The sequence below is a fragment of the Rhincodon typus genome, chromosome 6 (assembly GCF_021869965.1).
Source record: "Rhincodon typus isolate 14 chromosome 6, sRhiTyp1.1, whole genome shotgun sequence".
Taxonomy (NCBI): domain Eukaryota; kingdom Metazoa; phylum Chordata; class Chondrichthyes; order Orectolobiformes; family Rhincodontidae; genus Rhincodon; species Rhincodon typus.
Genome location: NC_063337.1, coordinates 41,267,003 through 41,289,504, shown reverse-complemented (window position 1 = coordinate 41,289,504; position 22,502 = coordinate 41,267,003). Strand labels below are relative to the sequence as shown.

The 22,502-nt window shown below is 39.1% G+C and overlaps 1 protein-coding gene across 1 annotated transcript in view; it reads left to right on the top strand.

Annotated features, from left to right (window-relative positions):
- LOC109927222 (cullin-5) overlaps positions 1-14,652 on the top strand; it is a 76,369-nt gene extending 61,717 nt beyond the window's left edge. Inside the window, exons 15-18 of the mRNA XM_048597946.1 lie at positions 2,072-2,233; positions 5,753-5,871; positions 9,785-9,908; positions 12,010-14,652. Coding sequence (XP_048453903.1) covers positions 2,072-2,233; positions 5,753-5,871; positions 9,785-9,908; positions 12,010-12,204 — 600 coding nt within the window. The 3' untranslated portion in view covers positions 12,205-14,652. The remainder of the gene's footprint in view (positions 1-2,071; positions 2,234-5,752; positions 5,872-9,784; positions 9,909-12,009) is intronic.
- The last annotated feature ends 7,850 nt before the right edge of the window (positions 14,653-22,502 follow it).

Here is a 22,502-nt window from a genome sequence, read left to right as displayed (position 1 = left end):
TCAAGCTCTTCCGGTACACTTACAACGCTAGCATCTAACTGACAATGTGGAAAATTGTGTTGGTCTGTCCTGTAAAAAAAAAGCAGGAGAAATCCAACCTGACCAGTTGCAGCCCTGTCTGTCTACTCTGTCATCAGTAAAGTGATGGAAGGTGTCATCAACAGTACTATCAAGCAGCGATAGCAGGAACTGCAGATGCTGGAGAATCTGAGACAACAAGGTGCAGAGCTGGATGAACACAGCAGGCCAAGCAGCATCATAGGAGCAGAAAGGCTGACATTTCGGGCCGACACCCTTCTTCAGAAATGGGGGAGGGGAAGGGGGTTCTGAAATAAATAGGGAGAGAAGGGGAGGCGGATAGAAGATGGATAGAGGAGAAGATAGGTGGAGAGGCACCCACTTAGCAGTATCTTGCTCACTGATGCCCAGTTTGGGTTCTGCCAGAACCACTCAGCTCCTGACCTCATTACAAGCTTGGTTCAAAGATGGACAAAAGCACTGAATTCCAGAGATGAAGTGAAAGCGACAGTCCTTGACATCAAGACTGCATTAAACCGAGTATGGCATCAAGGAACCCTCGCAAAACTGGAATCAATGGGTATCAGGAGGCAAACTCTGACTGGTTTGAGTCATACTTGGCACGTAGGAAGATGATTGTGGCTGGTGAAGGTCAGTCGTCACGACTCCAAGACATCTCTACCGGAGTTCCTCAGGATGGTATACTACTAGTGACCAACTTCAGCTGCTTCAACAATTTTCCGTTCACCATAAGGTCAGAAGTGGTCATATTTGCTGATGATGGCAGAGTGTTTAGCCCCATTGGGGACACTTCAGATACTGTAGCAGTCCATGTTCAAATGCAACAAGATCTGGACAATGTCCAGGCTTGGGCTGATATGTGGTAAGTAACATACACGCCACACGATGACCGTCTCCAGTAGGAGACAATATAACCCCTGCCCCTTGACATTTAATGGTGTTAAGATCACAGAATCCCCCATTGTCAATATCCTAGGTGTTATCATTGGCCAGAAACTGAACTGGACTTGCCAATATGAATACAGAGACTACAACAAGAGGTCAGAAACTAGGATTACTGCTGCCAGTAACTCACCACTCGACTGTTCAAAGCCTGACCACCATCTATAAGTCAGGAGTGTGATGGAATACTCCTCACTTTCCTGGATGAGTGCAGCTCCAACAGTACTCAAGAAAGTTGACACCATTCAGGACAAAGTAGCCACTTGATTAGCACCACATCCACAAACATCCACTCCCTCCACCACTAATGATCAGCAACAGCAGTGTGTTTTATCTGCAAGATGCACTGCAGAAATTCACTAATGGTCTTTAGATAGCACCTTGTGAACCCACAACTGCTTCCAGCTGGATGGACAAGGAAGCAGATACATTGGAACACCACCACCTTCAAGTTCCCCTCTAAGCCACTTACTATCCTGACTTGGAAATATATTGCCATCCCCTTGCTGTCCCTGGGTCAGAATCCTAGAATTCCCTCACTAATGGCATTTACCTACAGCGCGTGGCCTACAGTGGTTTAAGAAGGCAGCTCATCACCAGCTTCTCAAGGGCAACTAGGGATGGGCAAAAAATGCTAGCCAGCCAGTGACGTCCACATCTCATGAGTAAATTGAAGAATATTGTACCTGATGCAATCGAAAGAGTCAAATAGGAAAGATTAGTCAAAACAACCTCTAGGCAGTTTTCCAATTGACCTTTACTATCTTGACATTTTGTGGACAATTTGATCTGTTGCTGGTTTTTTAATCAGTGTGTAGATGGTTAGTGTTGCAATAGTCTATTTGGTTATTGTTGACTGTAAACAATTCAGTAATGTAATGAACTTTTCTTAGGAAGCTAAATTTGCATAAAAGGTTTTTAAAAATTACAAAAATTGTTCAATATCATGCAACTTGTCATTTTTATTATTAGCATTTCAATTTAATTTATCGTGTATATAATGAAAAAAACTGAATACAGTCTTTTTTGCTGATGTATAATAATGGAATAATTTCCTTATCTTCACCCCCACTCCTCCCCGAAATAATAGATAACTTTCAAAAATGAAGTTGGCCAGTATGATTTGGAGGTTACCACATTTCAGCTGGCAGTACTGTTTGCCTGGAACCAAAGACCAAGAGAAAAGATTAGTTTTGAAAATCTAAAATTAGCAACTGAACTCCCAGATGCAGAACTTAGGAGGACATTATGGGTAAGTTATTTGCTTTAGCAACTACTTTCTCTTGCACTACTTTCTTCTAAACATCATTGATTCCTTTTACATTTGAAGGTGCAGGTAATGTAGAAGTTTGATTATAACAATAACTTAGACTTCTGTAAAACATTTTTCTATCCTTATAAAAATGCTGTAAAAATGTGAGGGAGAGAAACATGAAGACAATGAAGGTGATCAAATACTTTAGTGGTTAGTTTAGGTGAAGGATTTTGAAAGAGGATAAGGGGATGTTTTAAGGTGAAAATTCTAAAAAATGGGCCCTAGTCAGTTAAAACAAAAAACACCAAAAAGCACAGAAACAGGAGGGTTGTCTTGGGTAGGTACAGAGAGGAGGGGCAGTGCTTAAGAGAATGTGGTCAAAGGATTGGGAATTTGCATTTTTAGGGCTGACGGATGTTACAGACCTAGGGGAAAAGTTAACTGCAGGAGAGTCAAACTCAATGGGATGAGAATGGACCTGTGCCAGATGGATTGCCAGACAAAACTGTAAGGAAATAACGGGATGCCTTTAGATAGTTCAGGTAAAGTCAAGGTGCTTAGACATGACCTGGAAAAATAGGCCCAACAAGTTCAGAGCTCCTTGGATGACAAAAAAGGTAGAGAGGAAAATGGAGCAGTAAAACAATATGTATGACATTCTACATGAGACTAAATATTCAGAAGGGAAGTGAAAAGCCAATAAATGAGAAGCAAGGAGAGGAGAGACTGGTGGTTGACATAAGAGGGAATTCAAAAGTAATCTATATGCATATAAATAGTCGAAAGTAGGTGTAGGGACAATTGGAGGTCTAGAATGTGATTTAATTGCACACCTTAGCAATGCCCCTCTCCTTCAAGCAGAATACTTTAAATCATTTGATACTAAAGAAGAAGGTGCTGCTCAAGCCATAGTGAAATGGAGGTAGTTGGCAGACTGGTTGAAGTAAAAATTAAGAGGAAGTATTAGAAAAGCTGGTTGTACTTGAAGTTGATAAGTGACCAGGACTGAGTGAGGTGCATCCAAAAATGTTGATGAAAGTCAGGGTGGAAATAGCAAAGACATTGGCCATTATCTTCCTGGTGCCAGAAGATTGGAGAATTACAAATGTTATATCCTGTTGGAAAGAATAGAGTGCAAGGATAAAGTCAGGAACTGCAAGTCAATCATGCTGCTGGTACTGGGAAAGGTTTTAGAAACATTTGGGGACAGGATTAACAGTAATTTGGATAAATGCAGATTAATTAAGGAAAATCAGCATAGCTTTATTGAAGGAAGACTGCTTAACTAAATTACTTGAGTATTTTGCTACAGTAATATAAAGTATGGAATTTTATTGGCTTGATGAGGGTGTGCAGTTAATAAGTAGCAGATGGAATTTAATGCAGATATGCATGAAATTGTTTATTTTGTTAGGAAGAGTGAGGAGAGGCAATGTAAAACAAAATGTACAATTCAAGCAGAGATGCTCCCTGATTTGAGTATTTCTGGAGCAGAGGACCTGGAGTTATGTGTACAAATTACTCAAGGTGGCAGGGCAGGTTGAGAAAGCAGTTACTAAAGCATATGGGATGATAGAATTTATAAATGAGGGAATAAAATGCAAAAGAAAGGAAGTTATGATAAACTTTTATGAAACACTGATTTCAATCTCAGTTGTAGAGTATTGTTCAATTCTGGGCACTTTGCTTTAGAGAGGATGTGAAGGATGCAATGAAAGTTTGCATGAATGGTTTGAGAGATGAGCGATTTCAGTTATTTTGATAGATTAAGAAGGTTGACAAGAGATTTGATGACGATATTCAAAATCGTGTGTATGTGTACAAAGTAGATGGGGACAGTCTTGTTCCCAGTGGCTGAAGGATCAAGAATCAAATGCATCAAACTCTTTATGCACAAGAAGTGGAAGTAGATTCAATCATTACCTTCAAAAGAGAAATGATTAATTGTCTTGAGAGAAACGTTTGCTGGGTTTCAAGGAAATGTTGGAGTAATGAGGGTAAGTGAGTTGCTGTTGCACCAAAGGGCTAAATAGCTACCCTCCCTTTTAACATTTTTTAAAATAATATTGTGTCCACTTCTGGAATTTAAACACTAAATTCAATCGTTGACAATCTGGAAACCATTTTGTGAGCATTAGCAGGATGTGTGATGGTGAATCTGACTTGTTGTGTGGTATAGTAAACAGGCAATAAAGTTTTTGGTTTGCTAACTTTATGGCAGATGAGAAGCTGGCCATGAAAGCATGGTAGTCTGGAGGAAACAAACCTGTTGATAAAGGTTTTGGCATTGGGTGGGAGGAAGTGAGTGATATTACAGATTACAAAGATAATTTTATTTGAGTTATCCGTCTTCATAGCTGTGTATATTGTTAGACAACTGTAAGCTTGACTTGCATTTTTTTTTTAGACTGCATTCTGATGACTGCATTCTGCATTAACCTGAATTGTTATTTCTTTTTCCATCTCCATGGATGCTGCCTGCTCTACTGAATAGTTCCAGCATTTTCTGTTTTTTTTTTCAGATTTCCAGTTTCTATATCTTGCATTTATTTCAAGCTCTATTCCTCTTCCCAGCTAAAGGCTGTGTTTCAATGACAGCATTTATAAGCTTGAAGTCATCATCTGTGATTAGTTATTTTAACCAACCTGTGTGAAATTGGTATAGCACACTTCTGGAGCAGTTGGGACTTGAACCTGGACCTCTGCTCCACTAGACCTCGTATCCATGTATTAGCTGTTGACAACTAGTTCAGCTTCTTCTCTGCCTACTTTGACATCATAGCTAACACTGATGTCTAGTTATTTTACATAATTGTAGATGGTCCAGAACTTTTTGAGTTCCAGCTAACCAAAATCATCCTGCAACTCTGCGCCCTAATCCCCAAATGACCACCTACCTAATACCCCCAAATTATATCGTTCTAAATCATACACAGCACAGCTTTAATGTGTAATAATAAGCCTTACTCCTCTGTTAATTACGTTTTTCCAACCCCAACATATTGAATTCAAAAAGTAAAATGAAATGGAAACTTTTCATATGCTAGATATCTGAAATAAAAATGGAAGGTGTTGGAAATGTGCAACAGAATGATTTAGCATTCGTAAAGAGAAAATACAGATTTTGATGGTTCATATACCCATGCCTGCCTTCTCTGTGCCGAGTGATTGCTGTTTTCTTTCAGTATTCTGTTTTATGTTGAAACCAAAGTCTGTGCCTTGCCCATCCTACTACCGCATTTTCCCCAGTTTCAGTGTCTTCTAATTGATATCCCTTGTATGTCTTCACCTTCACTACCTTTAAATATATTGTTCCCTTGCTTTGGAACTCTCTCCTTAAAACTCTCCGCACCTGTAGAAGCCTCTATTTAAAAATAGTCACATCTTTGACTGTGCTGTTCCTACATGTTTTTACCTCATAGAACCAGGTGCTAAACAAATGCAAGTTTATTTTTGTCATCATATTCACTAATTAAGAGACCATTAATCTTACTATTTTTGTTTTTGTTCCAAAAGTCACTTGTAGCTTTTCCAAAACTGAAACGTCAGGTTTTACTCCATGAACCTCAGGTCAGCTCACCCAAAGATTTTACAGAAGGCACTCTTTTCTCAGTAAACCAGGACTTTTCTTTAATGTAAGTATTAAAAGAAGTATTTTTTTTTAAATTAGAACTGTAATTTCCTTTAACTTCAATTTTCTAATCAGATGAATTATTTCATTGCATCCTGTATCTAGTTTCTCATTTGCCATCTTACATCTATCAGAAATTAATTTGAGTACTGAAGGTTTTCTGTTGCATCCACAATGAGATGAAATATAAAATTATTAATCGTTTCAGACTTCAAAGATTTGTAACCAGAAAAGCCAATGCAAAACACAAGCAGTATTGTCCTTTCAGGCAAAGGGATGTCAGTCCAACTTTACGAATGTGTGACAATTAAAGTGGCTCCCAGGGAATTAACTTGGTGATTTCAGCCATATGCTGTTTGTATTTCTATCTTGGAAGTGAGCAAGAGGAAAAGAAAATTAAGAAATAATTTATACAGATTTGTTGGTGGGGCGTTTATTCAATGATAAACTGCACAGACTTGAGATATGTTTAAAGGCAATAAATGGTGGTTTGCCAGCAATGCTCACAGCCCATGAGCCAATAAAATAAAAACACATAATGTTGGTGCATATGTACTGAGGCTAAATACATAGGGAGTATTAGCAACTACCATCATAATTCATGAACATTCTGAAGCGAAGTAAGTCGAAAGGTGGCTTTGAATATTCTGTAGGAAGGAAGTTGAAGTGATTCACTAAAATAAATGTGGAAATACGTTAAAAGGCGAAGTGAAGGTCAGTCTGGTTAACAGCGTACCTGCAGATGCAAATCACCAATGGTAAGAAACTATTCAGCCTGTAGACACACGAGAGCTGTCAGAAGAGATGAGTGCTCTTAAAGATATTTATAGTGTCACTGAACAAAGAGTTTTCTATTTATTGCTGATTTTGAACTCTATTCCCAGCTGTCCCGCCATAAATCAGTGCCCAATAAGATGCCTGAGTCCTTCAAATTCTACGTAGTTGATTACTGCATGAATGTCAAGGGATGGCCAAGGACTTGTCTGATTTTCGTATGCAGTGTGAATGCCTGATGGTATTGCAATACCTCAAGGTCAACACCAATATTTATACCTGCAAGCCTGGCAAGGAACCTCAGTAAGCGCAACTGTGTGGACAAAATGTGTGCCATTTCTTTAATTCATTTCCATTGGACCAACCACTAAGTGTGACCATGCAGCCTTGCTCAAAAAGAAATTAGAAAACATGTTAGACTTGTTTCAGAGTAATATACAGCCTGGTGGTGTCTACAGTAGAGTTAATCTGTGTAGCAGCCAGGTTGCCCAAGGTGCACATCAGCAATCTCAAAGAGTCAGATTTTTTTTTACAGCACAGAAAAAACCCTTTGGCCCATTTGTGACCATACCACTCAACAAGCATTTATCTATTCTGGCCCCATTTTCCAGCACATGTCTCATAGTCTTGTGCACTATCGCATTTCAAATGCTCATCTAAATGTTTCTTAAATATCACAAGAGTTCCTGCCTCTACCACCCTTTAAAGCAGTGAATTCCTGATAGCAACCAGCCTATGGGTGAAATAAATTTTCCTTAAATCCCCTCTAAACTTCCTGCTCCTTATCTTAAAACTGGGTCCACGGTTATTAAAGGAGAAAGAATAGATGGAGGAAATTCTATCGATGCCCCCTCATGATTTTGTGTGCCCCAATTAGGCACCCCCTCACCACGGCTCCTGTGCTCTAAGGGAAACAACCGAAGCCTATCTCGTCTCTCTTAGCTGAATCACTCCAGCCCCACGTGTGGTGACCAGAACTGCATACGATACATCAGCTGTGGCCTAACTAATGCTTTAAACAGCTCATCATTACCTCCTTGCTTCAATGCCTTATACTCTCTGTACGCTCTATTTTAACTATGACTGTTTTACTTGACAAGAACTGGAAGAATAGAGGTTTGTAAAATCACGAGGGGCTTAGATAACGTGAATAGCAAGGATCTTTTCCCTGCAGTGAGTAAGTTCAAAACTAGGGGGCATACTTCTATGGTGAGAGGAGAAAGTTTTAGAAAGGACATAAGGGGCAACCGTTTTAGTGTTTGGTAAGTGGAATGAACTGCCAGAGGAAGTGGTGGATGCAGGTACAGTTACAACATTTACATAGGTTTATGAATAGGAAAGGTTTGGAGGAATATGGGTCAAATGCAGACAAGTGGGACTAGTTTTAATATGGCAACATGGCCAGCATGGAAGAGTTGCGCCATAGGGCCTGTTTCTGTGCTCTGACTCTGTACATAAATAGTGAATTGACATAAACACTTGTGAGTGCATTTTATACATTCCTAGTGCCTCTACCTTCGCAACTACCAAATATTGATAGCAATGCCATGTCCATATATTTGTGCAGCTTTGTTTGCCTGTTCCCTAATGGGCTGCTTAAAGAAGACACGGACATCTGTGCCACCTCACTAAATCATGGGAATCCAGGTGTTCTGTTGGATATGGCTACCCAATCAAATCGTTGTTCACTGAATATCGCAAACTCATGAATAGGCCTAAGGGTGCCATTTTCCATCCTGAAAAGTGTCCAGTCAACCTCAGAGTATCATGGAAGAGTGAGGTGTTTCTGATATTTGAGCAACAGGTCAAGCTAGCCCTGAAAAAGCTTGAGTGTGGAGGGGAACTACCTTGCAGTTTAGAAGGAAACAGTATGCTTCCCATCGTGAGGCCTTGAGTTTCCATGAAGCTTGGTGTTTGATTAACTGTATGTTTTCACTACTTCTAAGAATTGAAAACATGATGTATTTATTATTGTGTCAAATGTTGGCAAAAGCTGAATTCAAGAATCCTTAGCAGATGCAACTAATTTTCTATGATACTTGTTTATAATACTTGAGACAAAATGTGAGAACCTGTAGTCTCCCCTCTCCTACACAAACACATTGTCTTACTAAGACCAAATCTGGGCAGATATATAATTTTCTCTATGAAGTTGGTATAACTTTGAATTTTTAAACAGATATGCATTTTATTCCCAGTGCAATGCATACTTGAACATGCATTAAAGCTACAAAAAAGCCAAGCCAGACAAACCTTGTGTTAATCAAAATTAAGCAATTAATTGAAATTCACTCACTCAAATAAAATATAAATGTTTATCAAATAAAAATCCATCTTAAATTCTGCAACACACACACACACACACAACCCCCCCCCCCCCCCCCCCGGCCAAGGTACACAGTGTGTGGAGGTGGAACTAAAAGTACAGTTTTCTTGGATGTACTTGTGTAAGTATATATTTCCACATTTTAAGATCTCTTTATAGTTTATTTTCTTGGGGCTAATCACTTTTGCAGAACTTACCATACCACTTGCTTTTATGTTCTGCAATGCATTCTTCTCAGCAAAGTTACCAGATTTTCCTGACTTTTGCAGCAAATAAACACCAGCTTATAGTCATGGCTTTTCATAGGAAGGAGATTTCGGTGTCTGTGGCTGTTGGCCCCCATGGCGACATTCCATTTTTTTTTAGTCAAAGTTTCAATTGTCTATTGTTATCATTAATATGGGTAGGAAGGTTTCAGTTCTCTTCTTTGCAAAATGAGTTTTAGATTTAAGCCTGTATTTCAGCAATACCTCTGGTCAAGAAGTCTCGTTCCCAGAGATTTTGAAGATCATGTTGTGAGCTATACGTTCTAGATGTTGAATTTCAATGTTTAGATAATACCTTTGCATTAGCCTTTTCAAAGTGTGATAGATAGTTTTACTCGTGTTATTTTGATAGTCCTTTGTAAATTCCTTTTGAGCTGTCTACTTTCAGAACTGATAATTTTGGCAGCCATTTTAAAGTGTCTCAGTTCATTTTTTAACTGTTCCCTTTTAAACCCGAGTCCAAGGCTTTTCAATTAGTTTAAGATTTAGAAATGAGTTGTCTGTATCTTATATTGTGACAATATTCAATAGCATGCATGTCTTTCTTCCAGCAAGAACAGCAAAGTTCAGAAGAGGGGGAAAATTAATTTAATTGGAAGATTACAGCTAACTACAGAAAGAATGAGAGAAGAAGAAAATGAAGGAATAGTCCAGCTGAGAATATTACGCACGCAGGTATAGTTTAGTCTATAAAGAGTATAAAAAGTTTTTTAAGAGTATAAATTTCTAAAAATAACATTTGTTACGATTAACATTTTTAAATTGTTAACATTAGTATTTTGAAATGTACAGGATAATTTTATGCCTTTACATTCAGACTGGTTTGCTTTGTCCATTAGCAGTATACACTGCACCTGATTTTACAATGAGTAGCAAAGTGAGATTGCATTTCTAACAGGAAATTCTGATCAGGAATCTTTCAGAAATGAAGAGACTTACTTGTAGAGCAGAACTATTAGAGGAAGGAAAACCAATGCCCTTTTTTGCAATAGTCAGTTGCTGTCAAATAATACGAACATAAGGAAAGTGTGGGTTTAGGTTGCAGGCAGGGTAGGCAGTTAGGCTCCAAGATGAGTGAAGGGCATCAGCTCCCAGGTTGAGTAAAGGAGGAGTGGGGACCCACTCACCATTCCCTCTAAACTTTCGAGCTGGTGCGCAGACGTCCAGCAGCTTCCAGAAATGGAACCTGTGCATCAGCATGCCAGTCAGTTTGGGTGGAGATTTCATTGGCTACGCAGCTGAGGGAGAATGTTAGTCCAGGATGTTTTGGGGTGGGGGTGTGTCATATCGAGTCTGAAGCTGGTGAGAGGGTGGATCAGGTCCCAGAGGTGTCGGATCAGGGTCTAAAAGGTGTAAGTGGCCTGGGAACGTTTAGTTGGGGGGAATGTGTTTTGGATGAATTCAGAAAGATGGCTATAACGTTTCTGGTGATTCAATAACTTAGCAATATTCCCTTTCGGGGTTCAAGTATAAAGGATGACAATTTGAGCGAGGTCTTAGAACTGCCTGTTCCATTATTGCAGATTTACATAATGGCTGATCATGTACATCAAAGCTACTATCCCACACTATCTCCATAACCCTTGATGTTATTAGTCACCACAACCCTCTCAATTTCTGTCTTGAATGTGTTCAGTGATTGAGCTTTCACAGTTCAGTGGTAAAGAATTCCAAAGATTCACCACTCTGTGAGAAAAGAAATTCCCCCTCCTCTGTCTTAAATAGACTGCCCCTTATCCTGAGATTATGTCACTAGTTTTAGATTAACCAGCTAGGGAAATCATTTCCATCTATCCTATTATGCCCTTTAAGAAGTTAGTATGTTTCAATGAGGTCATCTCTTATTCTTCCAAATCTGGAGTAAGCAGACCCATTCTCCTCAAATAAACAATCCTACCACACCCGGAATTAATCTAGTGAACCCCGACTGCTCTCCCTCTGTAAAATGTATCCTTGCTTTAGTAAGGAGACCAAAAATATATAGAATAGTTGAGGTAAGGTCTCACCAAGGTCCTATGCAATTGCAGCAAGACGTCTTTACTCCTGTATTCAAATCCACCCGTGATGAAGGCCAACATATCATTTGCCTTTCTAATTGTTTGCCGTACCTGCATGCTAACTTTTATTGGCTTAGGAACAAGGATACCTAAGTTCCTCTGACACTTGCTCTTCCCAACCCCCTCACCATTTAAGAAATATTCTACCTTTTTCTTCCTACAAAAGGGAGTAATTTTATATTTACTCACGTCATATTTCATCTGCCATGTTCTAGCACATGCGTTTATCTAATTCCTGTTGAAGCCTCTTGGTATCATTCTCTGCTCGAGTTCCCTTCCAGTTTGGCATCATCACACAAGCATTGGGTTAAGAAGCATATGTTGGTTACCAAAATGCTATTGCAAAGAAGTGCCCTCCAAGGGACCTTGGTGCTTATTAAACATGAGGGAATGAGCAGCTTCAGAATGTGTCCTGTATGTTGAGAAAATTCGCAGTCTAACGGTTGTTAAAAATTTGTTGAAATATCTGGGAAAAGCAAGCTTCAATATTTGGCCATTGTCCAATTCTATAGGGTTTTCCTCTTCCTTTAAGTAACAAATGAGTTTTAGATTGAGATTTATTGATGAGGTTTTTTTAACTTTTTGTGTCTTAAAGCTTTACTTTGATTCTGAAGGAAGTTGAATATTTCCACGTTTAAATAGAAACATAACATACCTGAAGTTATTCTGTAAATTGATTTGCAGTTTGAAATTTTGATTCCTTTTGTTTACATTTCTAGGAAGCGATCATACAAATTATGAAGATGCGGAAAAAAATCACAAATGCTCAACTCCAGACAGAACTTGTAGAAATACTGAAAAATATGTTTTTGCCACAGAAAAAAATGATCAAAGAACAAATTGAATGGCTGATAGAGCACAAATATATTAGAAGGGATGAGTCGGACATAAACACTTTCATTTATATGGCATAGTGACTGTGTAAGAGAACAATGCCAGAGATTGGAAAGAATCCTATTTTGTCTTTGCAGACTTTGAAAGAGGTAGCTGAAGAGTGACTACAATTCAAAGATTTATTCAGTTGCATTATTAAGTCCCTGCCTTACTGTACAACAGATGAATAATATTTACCAATTTCATCCACTTAGCATTTATCTGCCTTTGTGTAGTTCACTTTCGACAGCATGCTATTTTGTGGGAGTACTGAATTCATCAGAACCTGCTATGCTTTCTTTGGCCCTATTTTCACTTGTTCTGTACCAGAGTTAAATATATTTTTTTTCCAGACACAATTATACCAGTGAATATAGGACTTTAAAATTTCATGCACTGGGGAAAATACTTGAGTCATTTTATATTACAAAATAGTGTTAGGAGCAGCAGTTTCACTTTTCTGAAAATACCAGGTGCTGTCATTTAGTACAGACTGGTCTACTATGATTTTTGTAACCTGTTGCACACGTGAAAGTTTAATATTACTCTGGCTTTGTTGGTTCATTGTTGGGCTTGGCTAACATCTTACTGTTAGAAGGAGTTGCCCATATTGAGTAATTCTAATACTATTTTAATTAACTGGTTGCAGCCTGTATTCAGAGATTGTGTTTGCCATTCAACCCGGTCACTCAGGCCTGTCATTAGTTGGAACCTATTTTTCTCTTTCTGCCATCCCAAAGGAGCACCTCAAGTTAGAGAAGGTTGCAACAAGCGTGGGGAAGTGTATGAAGGATAGAAAAATTATTGTTTGCAAGTTCCTTAAAGGCCTACTGAGTGAAAGAATCATTCACCGTTGTACCAGGCTTTCCTGACAATGAAGTACCAGGTTTGTTATCGTGCTGTGCTACTAGGTTCCTTCCACAATGGTGTTAATTGCTATAATTGGCCCGCCATCTTGCATTTTTCTGAGAGAGCTAAAAATTTAGTTCCAAATAACCACTTGTATGAAATTAAATTTCTTTCAGTTTAAGTGATAAAATGTAAAATTACAACACTTTTTTAAAGTTCCTTGAACTAAGGAAATCAGGCAGGGCTTCTGTTCTTGACTTTACCCGGCAATTCCATCTGGAAAAAGTACTGTGGTTGATAAGTCAAATTGCCTGATACAGTTTTGCCACACATAAAGATAACTGTTTGGTTGAAGAAGAGTGCTGCTGCCAGCTCTTGTGGAACTGTATCCTGTTGAGAATTGATGCTTTCAGAAGTAGGAGAGGAAATTTGATGGAAAACCTATAATCCATTTTACCTGTCAGATATAGTCCAATCAACTGGTGATTTTATTGGAGATATCTGTAACCTCTCTGTACCCTATTTTTTTTGCTGCATTTTAGTTCTAGCTGAAAAGTTGGGCAGAAGAGGAATAGTAACAGAATGAAAGTGTATCTGCTTTTATGATGGAAGCTGTTTGCGCATACACAAACGGGTACGTACAGCTGTCACTGGGACTTAGTGTGCTTCTGAAACAACTGAAAACCTAAGATTGGTTGACTAGTTTGAGTAAGTGATCCAGTACTTTCCACTAGCTTCTACAAAATTGAACTATCCTTTCACAAAATGTTGTCTCCTCTAATTTAAAATATTTTGGCAACAACCCTTGCATGTATGCATGCAATATTCTAAAACGTTTTCTTTTTAAATCTTCAGTGCCCCAGTGACATTTTTCATTCTTATTTCACACTGGGGATTGGTTAGCTTAGTTAGCTGGTTTGCAGTGCAGAATGAGGACAACAGAACGGGTTCAATTTCCCATTCTGGCTGAGGTTACCATGAAGGTTCTATCTTCCCAACCTCAACCCTGGCCTGAGATGTCGTTTCCTTCAGGTGAAACTTGCCACTAGTCGTGTCTCTGTAATAAGAGAGCAGCCCTTTGGTCCTCTGGGACTATGTCAGCTTTATTTACTATCTGACATCACTGAAAATATCTTGCCCAACATTTCTATATGTGGCTCCAAACATACTGATATATTGCAATTTTATTCAATTAACTGGCAATATTTACTACCATTCTAGAGATTTTCGTTGGAATCCCATGTGCTGCTTGCACTTCAACTTGCCCTTTCTCTTTAGGGTATGTTTTGCCACATTTAATATTATGGGAAAAGGCAAGATAGACTGTTTTGCAAGGGCCTCTCTGAGGAGCTACATTAGATAAATTTAGTATGTAATGCCTAATGTGCTCCAACTGAGGCTAATGCTGATGTCAGAAATTTGGGTCAGATGTAATAGGAAGGGCAGAGACTGCAGTGTTTCAGAGGTTGTCTCTAGTTAATATGGCAATAGGTTGCTTGGAATTCATGGTAGTGTATGTTCTGGGAATTGGGGAAAATTGTCAAACTCATTGAGTGAAACTGAATAAATATTTATTCAATGTGAGGCTGTTCATATTTAAATCCTATGCCTTTCAGTTACTCCCCCCCCCCCCCCCCCCCAACCAAAACAAAAGATGGAAGCTCACAATGACATGTTTTGATTTTAGATAATTGATAAATTGAACGACTTGGCCCAAAACACATTTTAAATGTCATTTAAAATTAAGTTCTGGTCATCCAGTATCTTAGTGAAATCATCTAATTAGTAGCACAGAGATATAGACTATGAAAGATTCAGTTGCTGGATAATGACGAGTTAGCTAATCTCAGTCGGGATAACAATAGGCTATAGCTCCCCTAAGCTGAGAGGAATGTAAATTTGAATTCCTGCTCAAGACTGTTACCTGGTTACTCCTGAAAGTATGCATTAATTAGATGACATGTAGCATCTGACCTCAACATGGTGCCAACTGCAGTTGAACAACTTGCCATTTAATTGGCAAAGTTCAGATATGAATGATAGGCAGTTGAGTCAGACATTGAAGGGCAACTAACACCTATTGAAATACAGCAGCAAGGAGTCCATAACTTGAAGAGGGGAGCAAAGTGAAGGGGTATAATTATTCGCTAACTTGAAATTGCAGCTTGTGCAGGGCACTGATTGTACATGTAGCATGCATGCTTAAAAGGGCTTTTGGTGAGTTATTTTCATTTTCTTCCTGCAAACCATAACCCCTAATATTTATGGGGTGATAAAACCTAAATACCTTGCTTTCAGGTTAGAGTTTTTTTAGTATCTACACATTCTTTCCCTAAAATGGGAGTATTATTTCATTTCAAATGCATTATGTGCATCCAGTAAATGAGCATGAGGATCATGAATTCGCAGTTTGAAATATGTCCAATTCCTTGAATGCACTAAGCAACAAAAGAAAGAAAATATGCATAACTGCAGTGAAGAAGGAGAAAGGGATATACAACATTTTTACTGGATCCAGCGTTTGGTACTGTTGCTAGATGAGAACTTGGAAAAATATTCAAGTGCTGATTCACTTGTTCAATGCCAACCACATAGAAAATGCAGAGAAATCAGTGTCTGAATCTAATCACAATGATCTGGGAAGAGGTCCTGAATAATTATTTTATAAAAAAAGCAGACTTAATCTTGATTATGTGACCAGATTATTGTGATTTAATACAGAGTGAGTTACTATAAACAAAACAAATTGCATGTTTTATGAAAACCCCGGAAATGGCATGCACCGTGTATCTGCACACCGTTTCACTTCACTGAATAAAGATGTGTATATGGATCTTGTAACACTGCCTGGTAGAGAAAATATGGGAAATACTAGAATTATTACTATTCAAATGGAATAAGAATCATCTTTTATATGGAATTAGTCAACAATTTAGAATTGTGAGACTTAATAAAAATTGTTTTATCAAACTGCAATCTAATGGTAGTAGATATTAAAATTACGTTTGAAGTCTTCCATTTCTGTGTCCACAGAATTGTTAATTTTAATATTCTTTTTGAAAGAATCTTAGATCTACTCTGACCTTTCTTTTGCTCCCTACAGCCTCAGTGAGTGTAATTCAACATATTTTCCCCAAGTAAAGTTCAAGACAGCTTGTAATTTCTTAAATACAAGTTACTCAATAACTAGTTAAAATATTCAAATTCTGTGCTTGAATTAATTTATTTGTACTATCCTAGTAACTATCTTTTTAAAATTTCAAAAAATACAATGAAAACTTATAGCTAAGTTTTTTCATTATATTGAGAATAAGATTTCTTTACTCATTTTTGCAAATTTATTGTACACAAATACTCGAGAAACTTGGAATTGCACGGATGATTTTTCATGTGGAACTGTGTGTTGAGGTCATCAATAAATTGTGAACATTTGTTACCCTAATTATACATAAGCTGTTGCATTTTTACATATCATTGTAAAATGTTGAAGACTTAGAAGCTTTCCTGTAATATACACTAAGTAAAGCCTGGAGTGTTGCGCAAAGTTGAATTGAGAGGTTTTACTTTATCTACAATTAATATTTACAAGTTGAATGTGTGCCACTACATACCAAGGTTATGATGCTGTACAATTTTTGAATGGTTGCAGTTTCTACATAGCCTGATCAAACTATTTTGATGTACTACATTATTTTTTGAATTTTTATTTTTTAAGTTGCATAATTTATTTTCCAGCAAAATAAAAGTGCAATATAAAACCTCCATGTGCGTTTTATATTATCAGTTATGTAATTAAGTCAGACACTATAGTGCAGTTACAAATTAAAATACTTTTTTCTAAACTTCGTTTGATACCGTATCCTTAAAAGTTTGATTTTCTATTTTACTTGCAAAACTGTTATTCATTCATGGGATGTGAGTGCAGCTGTCAGCTTCAACATTTATTGCCCATTCCTCATTGCCCAAAGGGCAGTTAAGAGTCAGCCACATTGTTGTGGGTCTGGAATCATGTGTAGGTCAAACCAGGTGAGGGTGGCAGATTTCCTTCCCAGAAGGACATTAGTGAACCAAATGGGGTTTTATGACAACCAGATCATTCCACCTGAAGAGAAAAAACTTAAGATATCATCAAATGAGATGAGGAAAAGAAATGGAACTGGGGGACCTGAACAACTGTGAGAAGCAATTCCAGATCTCCATTCAATTCAAATTTCACCATCTGTCCTGGTTGAAATGGAATTAATGTCTCCAGAACATCATTAAAAATGGAAAATGCTGGAGAAACTCGGCCAGTCGGGCAGCATGTGCAGAGACAGAAAGAATTCATGTTTCGAATCCAATATGACTTCTTTGGAACTGAAGGGGCTTGGAAAATTATAGTTTTTAGGTTGTTGACAAAGGAAGAATAAAGGTGAGTGCAACAAATGGTGAGAATGTCTCCAGCAAATGACAAGGGACAGTAGTGGAAGGATTTGGTTGTTAATGATAGGTGTAAACAGAAGAAAGTAGGCCAGTTTTGCTGAAACAAATGTGATAAAACACGTGGTGATGGTAAAGGTTGTAATCAAAATAGGTTACAATGTCCATGCTCTGAAGCTGTTGACCTCAACATTGAGTCTTGAAGGCTGTAAAGTCTGAAGTAGAAAATAAAGTGTTTTTCTTCTATCTTGTGTTGGGCTTTGTTGGAGTAGCATAGCAGGCTGAGGATGGAGAAGTTAGGATGAGAGCAAGATGGTGTATTGAAATGGAAAACATCTTGAACGTTGTCATTCTTATGGACAGCGCGGAGGTGACCACAAAGTGGTCATCCAATCTGTGTTTGGACTCATCAATGTAGAGGGAACTGCACTGTGAGCAGTGAATACAATAGACTAGATTTGAAAGAAGTAATTGTAAACTGTTCCTTCACCTGCGATAGGGTTAGTGTGTTTGTGGTCTTGATAGTGAAAAGGAAGAGGTAAAATGGAAATTTTGCATTGCATGGGGATAAAATGCGAGGAAGTGTTAGGAGAGATGGAGAAGTGGACTAGGGTGTCAAGGGGAATAGTCTGAATGCTGACAAGGGAGGGAAAGGTATGTTTTGTGAAGGCACCCTACTGAAAGTGACAGCAATGCTGGAGGCTTGTGCTAAAGGATCTGAGGGCAGCAGGAATCCTGTCACTGTTCTGGGAGGAAGGGAAAATGGTGAGTGCAGAAGTGCAGGATTTGACTCAGACATGGCTGATAGTTCTGTCAACCACGGTGGGAATAAGTCCTCCATTGAGGGGTGAAAAAATGTTAGAAGCAACACTGGCAAGTGGCATCATCAGAACATGTGTGACAGAGACACTGTGAATGGAATGGAGCCGTTATAGGGAGCAGGGTATGAAGAGTGTTTTCAAGGTTGCTTCTCACAGTTGTTCGGGTCCCCCAGTTCCATTTCTTTTCCTCATCTCATTTGATGATATCTTAAGCTTTTTCTCTTCAGGTGGAATGAAAGCCTCAATAATACTCATGTGCTGACTCCTTTCTGAATCCTTCCTGCTCGTTCCCTCTGACTCCATCCTCTCATCTAATACCACCTTTTGTCGTATACTGACCTTCCACTCTCCTTACTTAGCAAAGGACTCAGTTTTATCCCTTTATGCCCAATTATTTTTGTCTATGTACTCATTTCTATAGACAGCAGTTGTCTTCTCTCTGCTCCTTTCCACAAAACTTTTACCTGTCTCAAATGTTCTCTCTTCACCTGGGCCCTCCATCTGGCATCTTACTTGTGCTTGATGTTTTCATTAATAACTGTTAACATGATATCAGCTGTTTTAATTTCTCTGCTGTCCTCAGCCTCTAATCTGTCTGGATCTAAACTGCATGTGTTCTGTCAGGTCTAACCTTGATCTTGCTTTCAAACCTGCTGATAAGGGTGGCACTGCTTGTTGCCTGGCATGCTGATCCCCTACCTGGCACAGGCTGAGTCTTGTACACATCCTGCCATCTACCTGGACCATCATCCCACCTCTGATCATTAAACTGTTTCTTTCCAGGACTTTTCACTGACCTCAACTCTGGAGATCTCCACAGCTTCCTACTTCATCGCCCCCTCTACTCCTCACCACCACCACCAAACAAGCACAGCCTGATTCTACTTCCTAAAATCCACAAACAGGATTGCCATGGCAGACCTATTCCAACCCCCTGAATTTTTTTCTTCCTATCTTTTTTATCCCTCCCTTTGTCCACTTTATTCCCACTTACAATTGTCATACTTCTGACACTTTGTTAGTTCTACTGTTGCCAGTTTTCTGGTCCTAGACATCACCTCTTCACCATGTGCAATCCCTCGACAGATCTGTACCTCATTAGGGCGGTCTGAAGACCGTATACTGCTTCCTTGAAAGGAGGTGTGAACAGTCACCAGGCTGAACTTGTTTTCATTGAACTCATTTCATTTTCTCTTAAATCAGATATGTGGCTTGGGTATCTACAGGGCTCCCAGTTATATTTGTTTGTTTGTTTGTTTGTGGGGTATGTGGGACATTTTGTTCCAGTCCTAATCAGAGACCCCACTTCCAACTCTTTCCCTGGTATACTGGTCATTTTAAAGGTGGATCTTCTTTCTCTTGTCTGTAATTGGAAACATTAATGCATCTTGTTTCCAATTTCATCCTCCTCTCATCTTCACCTGGTCCATCTCTGACTTTTCCCTTCCTTGACTTCTCTATTACCATTTCTGGGCATTGGCTTTCCATCAATATCCATTACAAAGCCACCGCCTCCAACAGTTACCTTGACTCCATTTGCTCATACCTTGCTTCCCGTAACGATTCTATTCTGTTTTCCCAGTTTCTTTATCACATCTGTTCTGATAATGCCATTTTCCATAGGGGTGCTTCCAATGTGTTCTTTTTCCTCAATAGAAGATTCTACTGCCACACCGCTTCCCCCCCCCCCCCCCCCCCAACCAAACACACACAGACACACATACCTTTCTGTGGTTGATGGAATTCTGCCGTGTCCAACCGATTCCCTGCACTGCTGTCCTCACACCTTCCTCTTGCTCCCCTTGACTTCATTTTCCACCCCACCAGCCTCCACATTATCCCTGCAATCTAGCAAAATGCCACCACCAAACACCTCTTACCCCTCCCTCGTCAGCAGTTGGTAGTGATTGTTCTCTCTGTGAGTTCCTTGCCCACTCCTCTGTCAATCTTAACACATCCTAACCCCAACATGGCACCTCCCCATGTAATCGCAGAATTCCTCCTTACTGTTCAAAGACCCAAAAAACCCTAGGTGAAACAGCAGTTTACTTTGTACTTCAATGCAGTCTCTTCTACAAATCAATTACAGACTGGATAATCACTTTGTGGAACATTCTCTTATGTCAGTCAGAATGACTCCAACCTTCCAGTTGCTTGCCCTTTCAATGTACCATCTGCCACTCATGCTAACATTTCCAACCTTATGTAGTCCTCCAATGAAGCCCAATGTGAGCTGGAGCACTTCTGCTTTGGCACTCTATATTGGGTCCTTAGAGCTAAATGACTTTCGAGCATGACCACTGTACAACCCTTTTCCAGTGTCCTGTTTGCATGGGTTTGCTCTCAGCAAAGCTGGCCTGTTTTCTACTGTTCACACCTACCATTAACACCAATCATTTGTCCACAATCCATGTACTCCCTTTGTCTTTTGCTCTGGGCACCCCTGCCATCAGTTGCACTCATTTCTTCTCCCCTTTGTCAACACTATAAAAACAATAATTTTCCAATCCCCTTCAGTTCCCAATATTAATTCCATTTCTTTCACTACAGATTCCAAATCTGCTGAGGTTTCTCCAACACTTTGTGAAAGAACATCTGCATACTTTGCTTTTACCACCAGAACATTATCCAGGGTTTCCACATTACTACTCTAATGACATTAGCAGTACGTTACTGCATCCCTTGTAAAAGGGATGATTTTTATTAATTTGCCTGCACTAAATTTCCCCAATATATGAATGTATTATGAGGGAATTAGACTTTAAGTAATTGATTATCTTAAGTATGTTCACTAAAAGACTTGTGCAAGTGTTATGATGTGGAGAAAGACAGCTGAACCCAAATCAGCCTTTCCACCTCTGTACTCTTAACACAGTAAAATTAGGATTTTCAAAGATCCAAACTGACCATAATCCCAATTAACTAGTCCTATCTGCCTGTGCTGGGCCCGTATCCCTTCAAACATTTATTCATGTACTTACCTAAATGTCAATTTTGAGTATAAAAGAACTAAAAATGAATCATAATAATAATCTTCTACTTCTGAAATGTAATAACTCTAAGAAATCCAGAAACAAGCCTGAATCTCAGGAGTAGCATCCATGCTACTCTCAGTCCACCATTTTAGAACTTTTTTTCTTTTCAGCGTTGCTCAAGAGGGATGTCATTCATGCTAAAAAGCTATCATTTAGTGTATTCCATTATCTGGGGGATCACTTTCTCTTCCCAAATTCCCCTCACTGAGGAAATCTTTAATCAGGTGAATGTCCATTGTAGCTCGTGGCAGCTCTGGAAACAAGTAGTTTCTTTGTTGCAATATCCTGGATTTCTCAGCCAGATCGTTTCTTGACCGTATTCTGAATCTGTGGAGTTTGCTTTGGAACCTGCACACGCATGAACATGGAAAAACCACGATACGTGTGACAAAAAAATTGCACAGTCAGGACAGCTCCACATGCACCGACATATTCACACGGGTTTGTGACAAATCATTCTCTAACATAATAGGTCTCCTGCTCCATCAGAGGATTCACACAGGGGAGAAACCATTCACATGTGAAGTTGTGATAAATCATTCTGTGTCATCAATGCTGCATTCACAGGGGAGAAACTAAGTATCTTTCACATCATTCTCAGATTCATCGTACCCTTTAGACATCAACGTAATCATACAGGAGAGAAACCATTAAAATGTAACGTGTGCCATACATTGTTCTTGAGGTCATGCAACTTGCTGCTCCCTAAGAGGATTCACACACGTGTGCTTTGGGACCTGAAATAGGAAGGGAACGTGATGGAGATATAGACTGGGGAGGTTTAGCATGTGGATCTGCTAGGTACAGTGAGGAAGATACATAGGAATGGGATTCCCTGCTCCCTTTCAAGAGGAAAGAAGAGAACCCAGCCCCATCTGCACTGATGGCTCATATAGTCACAAGCCGGTCCAAAGGGGGAAATGCTCAGGCAAGTCCCCTCATGTTAACAGGTAATTTAATTCACCAAGGAACACCCCATGAATGTAATATGGTGATAGCAAATGATCCCAAGGGACCATTTGTATCAAAACAAAAAGAAGGGGGTTACGGGGAGAGAGAACGCAGAAAAGTGGAAAGACACTGGCTCTCAGATGAGTTATGAACCAAGGAGAGCAAGACACCACAGTTTGAGAAGATAAGGAAAAAGGATAAAAATGAAGCATTTTGGTGTGCCATCAGCAAAAACCCTGGCGAGCAGCCCTCCAAAGTTATGGA